Genomic DNA, 12,370 nt, shown 5'->3' on the forward strand with positions numbered 1-12,370 from the left:
TGGGGTGCCACCAAGGCCCTTCCTCCTTGCGCCAATGTCAAGGGCTTCTTTGACAGCTGGCGGAGGCAGTTTGGGTCCCAGCGTGGCCAGCCCCCAGTGCTCTTGCCCGGGCCTCCTCCTGAGGAGGCCTGGCACTCCCAGCTGCTTGCCAAGCTCTGGGGTGCTCAGTGGCTGGGTCCTTCAGTAGTACCCCAGGGCTCGGTGAGTGGGGTCCAGGAGGCCGGATGGGGGGAGTCCGTCAGACTCCACCCCATCTTCAGAGGAGGCCAGGGTGAGAGTGCTGGGGGGTGGCCAAATAACCCCGGCTAGCCAGGTTCACATGACACGCCAACCCCCAGTTGGGGGTTGCATATTCATACCAGCGGCCAGGATGTACTGCAGCTCCTCCAGGATTAATTCAACCACAACCGGCTGCCGTGTTGCGCAAACCAGGCCAGAGAGGGATGGAGAGTGAGCGGGCAGAGGCATCTGCTTGCATGCTCTCTTTGTTTCTGGAGAGCATTATGATCCCACTCCTCCCTGTTGGGTGCCTATGAGCAAGAGAAAGGAGGTAGGATCACCCACTGCCTTCTCTTGCTTGCCCTGCCTGTCCCCCCAGAAGTAGCAAAGCTCAGAGGAGGAGGTGCCATGGTATTGGGGGGCGGGAGGGGGCAGTGGCACCTGGGGGCTTCCTGTCTGCTCTTTTACAGCCTTTGGAGGGGCGGGGGGAAAGAAGCGCGCTTGCGACGTATTGTTTACTGCTTGATTTCCTCTCCTTACCTAATTAGCGGCGACTGCTCCTTCAAAACAAAAGGGGGAGTGTCCCGCATCTTTTTTTTCCCTTTTCTTTTTTTAAACCACGTGTTTAATGTTGCATGTAATAATCCCGAAAGTTTTAGCTGAATTTGCACACGGTTAATCTCATCGATCGGTCACGCGAGACAAAAACCGATTAGTTTTTGCAAAACCCCAGGGTTCTGCCCCCACTCCCCACTGTGCCCCTAATTGTGGGTGGGGCTGGGACATTCCGAAGCCTCTGATTGGCTCTGCTGAGGCTTTAAATGATTTGGAGGGCTACTTGCGGCGGCTGGGAGGAGGAGGGGGCTCGGCGGAGCCTGTTGCTCGCGCGGAGACGGTGTTGCGTGAAGCTGGAGAAAATTGCCTCGGTCGGTCGTTTTCTCCCGCCGCCGCCGCCGCCGCCGCCGCACAAGCGCCTCCCATTTAACGCTCTCCCGATCCAGACGACCCGTCCGGTCGACGGCCGCTCCGCTCTGAAGTTCCCCGATGCCAACTTCTGCCCAGCTCGCTGCCCTTCTGCAGCGCCAGCCTGGCACTGGGAGCTGAAGTTTTGCAGCCGGCGGATCTCGGCTCCATCGTCCCGCCGAGATGGTCCCGAGCAGAGCGTGGCTTTTGTGTACCCTTTGCAGCCTGGTGGCCTCGCCGGCCGCGTCTGTGCAGCTTCAGCAAGGCATGTAAGTGGCCCAGGTCGATCCTCCTTGGCAGGGGAGGTGGCCGCTTGCGCGGGTTCGTTTTGCAAGCGGCTGTGCTCAAGCGCGCTAAAGCTGGGGGCGGCGGGGAGAAGAGGAATGTACCCAGCATTAGTCGAACTTGGGCCGCATTCATTTCAATGGGTCTACTCTGAGTAGGACTAAATTGGATGCAACCTCTAGTTCTTAATTAGTTCAAAAGGCGAAGAGTCTTGAATTCCCATTTTGATTCCATCTCTGAGGTTGCGGTCCTGTGTTCACTTATCTGGGAGTAAGTCCCGTGGAACGCAATGGCGCTTACTTCTGAGTAAACACTAATAGGATTGCGCTCCACGCCAGTTACCTAGCTTCGTTCTTTCTTTTGCTTCAGAATGAGGAATATTAATGAAAGGCAACTGTGGCTGTGACCATTGCAACGCAGGCTGCTGCTTAATACCAAGTGCAGCTATTTGTCCAACTAGTCCAATATTGGCTATTAGGACAGGCAGCTGCTCCTCAGGGTCTCGGTCGGAAGTCTCCTGAAGATCCTTGTAATTGGAGATGCGAGCGTTGAACTTGGCAACTTCTGCAAGAGCTAAAAATTACGGGGCAGCGGAATGGGATTTTTCAGGTTTGCAGACCGATCCTGTGCATGTTTATGTGGAATTTACTAAGTTCCAACAGGGGTGTATCCCAGAGAAGTGTGTGTAGGATTGCAGCCAAGGTTTGGTAACGCTGACTGCCCTTTTTTCTCTCCAGTAAGTATTTTTTCAGAGAAAGTAGTTGTCTGCAATTCTAAACACTGGAGTCTCATTCACTTCTATAGAATTCAAAGCTGCCTTGCACATGACTACATTTCTCCATGTATTTCTCTTCCATGGTGGCAGTTGCATGTACCTGTGTGCATACTGTCATGGCTGCAAAAAGCATGTGACTACATTAGTGTGTATGTATGCAGGAGAACCAGTTGGTGTACATTTAGCAAAATATGTATGTGTTCATTTGTTCCATGTGATTGTTTACATACGTGTTGGTAGTACACAGTTTCCATACAGAAGTGATGCCTTTGTTGTAGATCCATGATATATAAAGTTGCCATTGGGCTGCAATTTTATGCAGGCTTACTTGGGAGTAACTCAGTGTGGCTTACTTCTGAGTAAACATGTATAGGATTGCACGGTTGGTTTCCGTGTAGGCAGGGAAAAAACCACCTTGAACACTGTTGCGTGATAAGTGTCTGTGTTTGCTTTGATGCAAATATGTCTGGGTCCAAATGCTCATGATAAAATAAATCCTTGTGTTATATTTCTTGAGTGATGGTGTAGGAAGGAGTTTAAGTGTGAAAGGGGCTTAGTATTCTTCAGTAAAAGTGTGTAGGATTACAGCATTGCATTTTATCAGCTTTAGTTTATTTTTTTCCTTTAGGTGATTTGTATTGACTTTGGAATACCATCAATCAAATGACTAGATCTCTGAATGCTGTCTTTGGGCCAGACATACACATGACCTTTAATGTTTTGATTGCCAACCTTCTATTCACACAATCTAGGGTCCTGTGTAGATATGGCAGTCGTGGTCTCCACTCCATGGTTATGAGCTGCAGGCTTATGCATACCCTTCCCCCTCATGCACACATTTCTTCCTTTCCATAGTTTGTTGTAACCACAGTTTAGCATTATGTCTACATTGGCATTAACCATGGTTTGCAAACCCACTTCATACCATGGTTTCAAGGCAATCCTGTTATCTTTAACCATAGTTAGTGGTAATGCAGTTATAACGCTAAGCAATGGTTGAAATAAATGGTGGAAGGATGGTTGGAACTTATACATGTATGGGGAGTATGTGAACCCATGGCATGTTCCTGATCTCTCATCTGTGGTTTGGAGAACAGGAATGTTGCATCTGCACCGGGTCAAAGTCATAAAATGATTGAATTGCTCTTACAGTCATCTCAGCATGCATTTTTATAGAGAGAGTGAGTGGTGATTAGAATCTGCATTTGTGACAAGAGTGCAGAATCAGGAGGGCTGTAATTATACTGCATTAATTAGTCGGAGTCAAAGAGTGTGGCTTTGTGCATGCTGCGTGACGTGCCTTGTCTGTTCTTGTGTGTCGTGTATAATGCTTGAGTGGTACTGTCTAGTCTGTACTGTAGCCCACAGTCAGAGTCAGCCCTATGGCAAAAAGTTTAATTGGATTTCTTTTCTTGACAGCTGCTTTGTGCAGTAGCAACAGACTCCAGAGATCTCTAGGGGTTATTAAACAGAGAAGCGATTAGTGAGGTGTAATTTTTTTAGGTGGGTGGCGTCAGTGTGCTGGTGTCTGTATATTACAGCCACCTTAAGCTGAATTATTCTGGGGAGCATCTGAAGGGAATGTTCACAGGTTCAAACTGTAAGGCATCCATTGCTATTTGATGAGTCATAATAGATTACTGCAGCTTTATCATCACTTGCAGAGCACTCCTTTTGGGATATTCTCCTTATTGGGATATCAAAGCCTAAAGCTTTCCACCAGGACCTGGGTTGAGCAGGGGGCGAGTGGGTTGGGGTTCACATGAAGTTGTTAAAAAGTGAGGCCATCCTACCAGCACTGCTGCAAGACATGATTTCCCCGCCTCTTCCTTCCCTGTTCCTTTTTCCTTGTGTGTCATGTCTTTTTAGATTGTAACCCTTGGGCAGGGACTATCTTGTTTTACTGATCCTGTGTAAGCTGCTCAGGAGACTTTGGTTGAGGAGCAGGATAAAAATACCTTGAGGGAGCAATCCTATGTCGCTAGTCAGCGGCTAGACAGCCATAGGATATGTGGTTTTCCGGGAACTGGCCTTCCCCCCCCTTCCGTGCCGCCTCTGAGGCGGCGCAGAACGGCCTCACACTCCACACTCAGAAGAGGAGCATGGAATGGCCAAAACGGGGCGTTCCGGGGCGGGGAAGGCAGAAATGCTGGTACGACACATCCTTTGTGTCGTCCAGCAGCCTCCTCCCCCTCTCGCCTTCCTGTGGCTAGAGAGCCGCAATCAGCTCTCTAGCCACAAATGCAGGACAGGAGAAGCACGGAGGGAATGATCCCCTCCATGCTTCTCCTGCCCTGCTATGGATAGGTGGCTGCCTCCAAGTTCAGAGGCGGCTGCCTATCTCCATAGGATTGCGCCCTAAATAAATAAATAGAAAATCCAAGAACCAGAGAGGGTGCTGGCCTTCAACTGGTGGGTGGAAACCCATTACTGGGTCATAAGCCAACTTAACATGGGTCACACACCAGAGGCACAACTGTCATTCTTCAATAGTTTTTATAACTTTTTTTAAAGAAAAAGGTAAAGCTGTCTCATAGTAAAGCAGTTATCTGGTAACAACAAGCAACAAGGAATGGCATGTAGGTGAGTGCATGGAATTGTGTGCTATTTGTGTGAGTGGGCCGGCAGAGGAGGGCTGGAGCACTCCATCCCTCCTCTGTGGCTGGCATAGAAACTTAAGTGAGTGGCCAGAAGAGGGAAGCCTCTTCTGCAGCCAGCATAGAAATGCAGTAGGCTGCTGGAGGATGGGTGAAGATATCTTTTCCTCCTTTGCCCCAGCAGGTAGTTTATTTGTTTTTGTTTCCTTACAGGCTAGTAACTTTTATGGCTTATTTGCAAGGCTGGGATAAAGAGAGGAGTAAAGCAGAAATGTGGTTGGCAGGAAGAAAAAGTGTGCAGTGGGGTGGGGGGAGATAGACATAAAAAGTGGGGGGGAGTGGTTCCCATGTAGATCAGTGGGAGGGGCCGTAGCTCAGTGGTAGAGCACATGCTTTGAATGCAGAAGGTCCCAGGTTCAATCCCCAGGTTCAATCCCCAGGTTCTCCAAGTAGGGCTAGTTAAGAATCCTGTCTGAAGCCCTGGAGAGCTGCTGCCAGTCACTGTCAACAATACTGGGCTGGTCTGACTCAATGTAAGACAGCTTCCTACGTTCCTGTCTGTTATTTTGGGGATTAAAGGCAGGTCCAGGGTTGAAGACTGTTCTTCTAGGATGTTTAATGAGGAGCTAAACATTTTTATTTTTGGGGAGGGGTGAATCAGGTGGTTACTGTTGCTAGCAGTTACATACTCTGCTTATCAAGTGATAATCGCAGTTGGCACATAATTAACACATTTGAGTTCAACTGAAGGCTGCTTTTTTCAGAGAAGCTGAAGTCATTTAAGGGCCAGGGTGTTGAGCTTCAGCCTGAGGCTGAATTCAGTTTTGGAAAAGCTCTCTGGGGCCACATTCCGGTGGTGGACGGTGCCAAAGCAAAATGGATGAGGCCAAAAATACTAGCGGATTTTAGCTTAAAGCTTTTCTTACCAGTACCTCAGGCTTAGGAGGGGCAGGCCTTTCAACTTTTTAGAATAGGGGTGGGTGGGGGAAAGCCTGCAAAAGTGAGGAAACAACCAAATGAACAGCAGTCAGGAAAAAGGGCGTAGGGGCAGGGGAAGAAGTGTGGCCATCTTGGAAACCCTAGAGGGGTGGTTGGGGACCCCAGGTGGGCTGGATTTGTGTCACGGGCCTGCGGTTCGACAACGCTATTTTATGGTTTCCCATATCTTGGTGGTAGTCTGACATTGACTTATATTAAAGCTTATTGAAATGTCGGCCTTTTTCTACTGTGAAATGTCTCGGCCGCCATTTTCTAGTGCGTGAAGGGGGCCACAACCTCCAGCTTTGATGAAGTTTTTCTTGATGATAAAGATGCCAATAGGTGGTTCTGCATTTTTAAGATGGGGAATTGTAGGACTTCTTTCTGTCTAAACATGCATAGGGTTGCACCCTTAATATGTCTGATTTAAAAACAGCAGGTTCGGGGGGGGGGGAGTGATTTTCACTGAGACCACTGTGTGTGTGTGTGTGTGTGTGTGTGAGAGAGAGAGAGAGAGAGAGAGAGAGAGAGAGAGAAAGGTTAAAATGCCCCTCTCAGCCCTGTTCTGCTGCTGCTACCCCCTTCCTGAACCTATTTATGCTGTTAAAAAGTACATGTTTATTGCTTTCAAGCGATTAACATTTCATTTAGTTTGGCCTGAAGTCAAGCTAGTTCATTAGATCATGAACCTTCATAGGCAATGGTCTATTTTATCAGATGCATGGAGTGAATAGTGAAGTCTTGGAAATATATACAAACGCTGATCCGGTAAGCGGGGCAGTGGTGGTGGGGAGATATCCATTTCTAAAAGGTGATATTTTAACATTAAAGGAACACCATCCTCATAGCAGAGATGCAATAGACCAGGGTTTTCAAACTTGGGAGAATGCTTTCATATGGACTCACTACTGAGGAGTAGGGGCTGTGGTGGCTTAGTGGTTAAGACGCTGAACTGCAGACCGGAAGGTCGGCAGGACAGCAGTTCAAGACCCGAGTGCCGCGTGACGGAGTGAGCTCCCGTCTTCAGTCCCAGCTCCTGCCAACCTAGCAGTTCGAAAGCAAGAAATTGCAAGTAGATAAATAGGTACTGCTTCGGCGGGAAAGGTAACAGCGTCCCGTGCACCTTGGTGTTCAGTCATGCCGGCCACATGACCACGGAAGCGTCTTCGGACAGCGCTGGCTCTTTGGCTTAGAAATGGGGATGAGCACCGCACCCTAGAGTCGGACAAGACTGGTTGGGGACACCTTTACCTTTACCTTACTGAGGAACCCCTGAACATTACAGAGGATTTGGGATATGTTTTAGGGCAGGGATGAGCAGAAGGTAGATTGGGATCTACTTGCAGATTTCTGGATGATTTGCAGTTGATCTGCAGGGATTGTGCGTCTTGGTTGTTTAACAGCAGTGGCATCAGAGAACTCCCTCCCTCTAAATAAGGCTGCCCTCTAAATAATGCCGAGGGGAGAGGGACCAAACATGGATTTTTGCCTGGAAGGTCTGCGAGCTCAGTTCTGATATTGAAAACAATTCTTGGTCTGAGCCATATGCTCGGAGGTGCTCTTCTCTGTCCTGAGCCACACTCTTGTAGCTGAATGGCTTCCACTGGTGGACCTTGACGTTCTAGTAGAAAACAAGTAGATCCTGGAAGCCTAAAGTATGCCCACTCCTGTTTTAGGGCACATGCTGTTAGGCCTCATCACATCACATGAAATAAGAGTACAACCTAGAAAACACAGCTTTTATGCTATAAGGGAAGGGAGAAAGGGTTAGATTTATAGTGGTAGGCGGCAGTATTGCAACCGAAACTCTCCCCATGACCTGAGTTCGATCCCAGCGGAAGCTGGGTCTCGGGTAGCTGGCTCAGGTCGACTTAGCCTTCCATCCTTCCGAGGTCAGTAAAATGAGTACCCAGCTTGCTGGGGGAAAGGTAGTCATGACTGGGGAAGGCAATGGCAAACCACCCTGCTATAGTCTGCCATGAAAACGCCAGCGAAAGCAGCGTCCCTCTAGGAGTCAGTAATGACCCGGTGCTTGCACAGGAGGAACCTTTCCTTTAAATGCATGATTCCCAATAAACATTTTTATTGATTTGAGTTTCAAATAATTGGCAAGCTGGCACACAATCTTCATAATACTACATGTATGATACTGGTTTTAATGCATCTTCAAATCAAGAGATAGCGTCAGATCTGTTTAGTAGCCTAGTGTTCTATCTGCCATATAAATATGTTTTGCCCAAGTATGGTAGCCTTGCGATCATCAGAGAACAAATTTTCTGGGAAACCAAAATGTTCACCTAGTGACATCTGTCACATTTATATCTTGTACTTGTTTTAATATAGATACAGAGCCAGTTGTCCTGTGTAAACTGCAGAAGGGCATTTTAAGTACATGATGTTGAAGGATGTGCAGGTAAAAGACCTTGATAGTATAGCTGATGCATCTGGATCCAGTAATACCATTGCCATAGTTCATGCAGGCTTGCTTCAAGGCGTGCCTGTTGGGTGGAACCTGTAGCTCAGAGGTCCGCAATGGTGCCCACGAAGCTCTCCACTCCCTATCCCCTTTTGAAATAAAAACCTTGGAAAACTTTAGGGTAACCTTTCTCTCTCTTTCTAGCCTTGCTCTTTTTTCCCCCTCCACTCCTTTGACTGTTTCCCCCCTCCCTCCCAACCTCTAGCCTTGCTCATTCTCTCCCCTCTACCCCTTTCCCTTTCTTTCCCTCCTCCCAGCTTCTAGCCTCACTATTTCTCTCCCCCTCCCCCTCTTTAGCTCACTTTTGACTTGCCAGTCCCTCATGACAGCCATTATATGCCTAGCCATATCCTCTATGAGAGCCATTTTGTGGTGGTGCCTAAGCAGTTTCTCAATTTCCCAAATATATCCATGGGTCCAAAAAGCTTGGACTCCTCTTATAGCTGGTGAATACCTTTCATATTGGGTGGATATGTTACCATGGATAAGTGGTCAGTAGATTCCTATAATCCCACTGTTATCATATCCCTCTTTCTATTTCACCATATTTCTGTGCAGCTCTTAGTAGGTATGATAACTCTTGCTTTTTAGCACATAGCTAGTGGTTAATTATGGTTTTATAGGGTTACATTTATAGTAAATGCATGGTTCCCAATGAGTTTCAAATAACTGATATGCCTGTACATAAACTCCAAACCTCCCAACTTTCTGTTTATTTCTTCTACTAAAGGTGACTATTACAGGATATGTCAATATATACTGACATATTGAAAAACTTCCTGACTGTTAGAGCAATACAACAATGGAACCAATTACCTGGGGACGTGGTGGGCTCTCCCACACTGGAGGCGTTCAAGACGAGGCTGGATAGCCATCTGTCAGGGATGCTCTGACTTGGATTCCTGCATTGAGTGGGGGGTTGGACTCGATGGCCTTGTAGGCCCCTTCCAACCCTACTATTCCATGATTCTATATATTGTCTATATCTAGCTAGTCATTGGTGTTCTCTTTTTTCTTTCCTTATTTGTGCTCTTGCGATAGGCCTCTGCCGTCAATTGTAGAAACACTTGTACAGATGAAAAGAACAGTTTGGCCTGAAAGGACAATGAGATTCCAGAGGCTTTCAGAGTTCTAGCGGCAGTTTGAAATTTAAGCAGCAGGTGAAAATGATGGGAATGATGAAAATGATGCTGCAGTCTAGGGAGAGAGGGGCTTTGGGAGACTGGTCATCTGTATCCTCCTTCCAAGTGGATTTTGTATACTCCTGCAGTATGGAGGATTTTTTTTACTGCATATTTAGTGCAGATGTGTTGTCAAATGGCCATCTCCGTCCAAGAAAGAGTATGGAACAGAAAACATAATGATGTAAAGATGTTGGCATGTCCTGCTAGCATAAAAGTGATCAGTGTAGCTCATTTGCATCAGAGTTAACCTAGTGGATCAGTGCAATTTGGTACATGCCAGTTATCTAATCAAGGTATCATATGATTAAAGGCAATGACTATGCACACTTACATTTAATATGCATTTAAAGAGGAACAGCTCAGCTTAAACATCTGTTGTTTTTCAGTAAGCCAAGCCTGTGAGTAGCTTTTTCAACTTTTAGGGTCAAGCTAGATTTTGAGGAATTCCATGATTCTTCCTTGTGTGTGTGTGTGTGTGTGTGTGTGTGTTTGTGTGTGTGTGTTTTAACCCAAAGCACCTTGGACAGGCTGCAAGTCTCAGCGGAGGGTGATCGTTCAATCCATTCCTCCCTTCAGTGATTTTTCAGAACAAAACTGTCCTCTCCAAACTGCTTTTTCACCCACACAGGGAAAATACAGTGGAGGTAGTGGTTTTCATTTTCCTTCCCTCTTTAAGCATGTTGGAGCAAATGAGTTCTCTCATCTTAAATGTTAATGTTGGGCTGAACTGATGTGCAGGGCTAAAGAAATCCCTGGGGTCTGGGTAACTAGCAATCTAATAACGGCACACAAGGATATTTATTCAGTTCTGCTGCTACTATGACCTGTGCTTTCCCTTTTATGTGCTCTTCCTAATCTGTTGCACAAAACTTGCTTGGCAAGGTTATGGTGACCATCATAAGCATGTATTTGAAAATAACCTTGATTAAAATTGTTAATGACTTTCCTCATGGAAATCTAAGCTGCCTTGCTCCATTTAAGTTTCTTTCATCACTTAGTGAAAGGTATTTTAGTTCTGGGTTTTGGAGACAGAGGCCACAATACATCACAAAGTTATGTGCATTTCAGCCCATTGAAATCTGTGTGTCTGACTCTGGGCTGGATTGAGAATGTTTTCCTCCATGGCCACATTGCTAGCTCATGAAGGAGGCCACCAAGAAGCTGTTCTCAGATCGTGGAACGTTGGGAAGAAAACGGTCTCAAGGATATGTTGGGTCCAATTGCAATGAGTTAATCTCCAGCTGTTTACCTTCACTGAAATATTGTAGAACAGCGCATAATGGAACTTCAAATGTTTAATAGTGATAACTTGAGTCCACTCAGATCTGTAGTCCTCTTACAGCGCCTTGCAAATGAATTCTACTTCAACAGGAAAACTGTTACTTGAGGATCTAATATGGGTTTAACGCTCTCTGCAGAGGGCAGAAGGCAATGTGCAAAAATAAACAGTTGAGTTTCAGTGGAAGCTTACATTCAGCCAAATGCTTTCTGGTGGTAAATGGAAACTTTTCTTATTGTTAAGCGTAATGTACCACACTCCAAAGTTCAGGAGGCAAGAAGCACTGCTTGGCATGAAAAGGCCATGAAATGTATTGGAAAACAAACAGTTGGCAGTGCGCTATATACAACTTCAATTCATGATGGACCTCCTATCAATTTTCTAAATGAACAAGATTGTTGCCTGCCTTTCCAATAAAGATGTTGGGAGAGACAGCAGAATGTGAAAACTGCTCACAAAGTATCCTCTTGGTCAAAAGGGTAGATGCCCCAATCCAGTGACCCTTTGCAAGAATGCCAGTGCACATGCAATGTTCCCACGGCAGCAGTGACTTTCCCATCACTTTAATGGAGGAGACGACTCCATGCATGGAGTTATTGCTTCCATTGGAGTAAATGAATGGTGAACCCACATGTGTAGGATCTCTTTGCATTTCAGAACACACAGAAGCCTGTATTTAATTCAGAGTGGATTTTAAGAATCTCACTAGGTTTTCAGTTGCATAAATATGAATGTTGGTTGCACACCAGGTCTTTGCTAGTAGTCCTTGTAGGTCCAGGGTCTTCACTGTACGTATTGGTCTTGGCAGATTTAGATTCCTAGTCTAGAGGAATATAGTGACATTAGAATACAGCGGCATCGGTGTCTGTAAAGAGCAGGACTCTGGATGTTGTTGGACAACTCCCAACATCCCAAACCATTGGCCATGCTGGCTGGAGCTGATGAGAGTTGGAGGGCTACAGGTTCTTAAGCTTGCCTCTACACCAGGGGCAAGGAAGTCTAGCCAAACTAATGTGAGTCATCTATAGGGGCTAGAAACAAAGGTAGTCCAAAATTCAGGTTGAAGTTAAGTTTGGAATGTCGGCCAGTGACTAGAGTTGTGTGGGCATGGGAGTAGAGCGGGTGAAAGTGGAAAGAAATAGGGATTTGGTATGGAAGAGAAGGGTTGGTGGGAAATGGGCGTGATGTAGTCAAGGTAGAGTAGGGCCAGGAAAAGGCAACAACCACAAGGAGAAACTGAGCACTGCTAGGGGAGGGTTTGTGACTCAGTGGTAGAGACCTGCTTTGATGCAGAAGGTTCGTGGTCAGTCTCTGACATCTCCAGGGGCTAGGAAAGAATTGTGCCTGAATTCCTGGAAAGCTGCTGCCAGTTATGTCAACAATACTGAGCTAAATGGACCAATCGTCTGGCTCTGGATGAGACCGATTCCTATATGCTGCTGAAACTGTGATCTAGTGTGTTGTGCAATATAGTCTATATAGCTGCCACAGTGCCATGAAATACCTTCTCTACATACCTGCCCTGGTAGGATGTAAATGTAGCCAAGCACATAGGGATGGGTAGAGCAAAATTGATGCTGCTGAGCCTCCCAAAATACACAGGATTCGAAGCGG

General features: G+C 46.6%; 1 protein-coding gene across 1 annotated transcript in view; it reads left to right on the forward strand.

Annotated features, from left to right (window-relative positions):
* Positions 1–1,061: 1,061 nt before the first annotated feature.
* The window catches only part of LOC146351522 (uncharacterized), a 328,001-nt gene continuing 316,692 nt past the window's right edge, over positions 1,062–12,370 (forward strand). The window contains exon 1 of the mRNA XM_084847469.1: positions 1,062–1,451. Within this exon, the coding sequence (XP_084703595.1) occupies positions 1,366–1,451 (86 nt within the window). The 5' untranslated portion in view covers positions 1,062–1,365. The remainder of the gene's footprint in view (positions 1,452–12,370) is intronic.

This window comes from Heloderma suspectum, chromosome 3 (assembly GCF_057233095.1).
Source record: "Heloderma suspectum isolate Gila_16-S chromosome 3, 16-S_ref, whole genome shotgun sequence".
NCBI classification, from domain to species: domain Eukaryota; kingdom Metazoa; phylum Chordata; class Lepidosauria; order Squamata; family Helodermatidae; genus Heloderma; species Heloderma suspectum.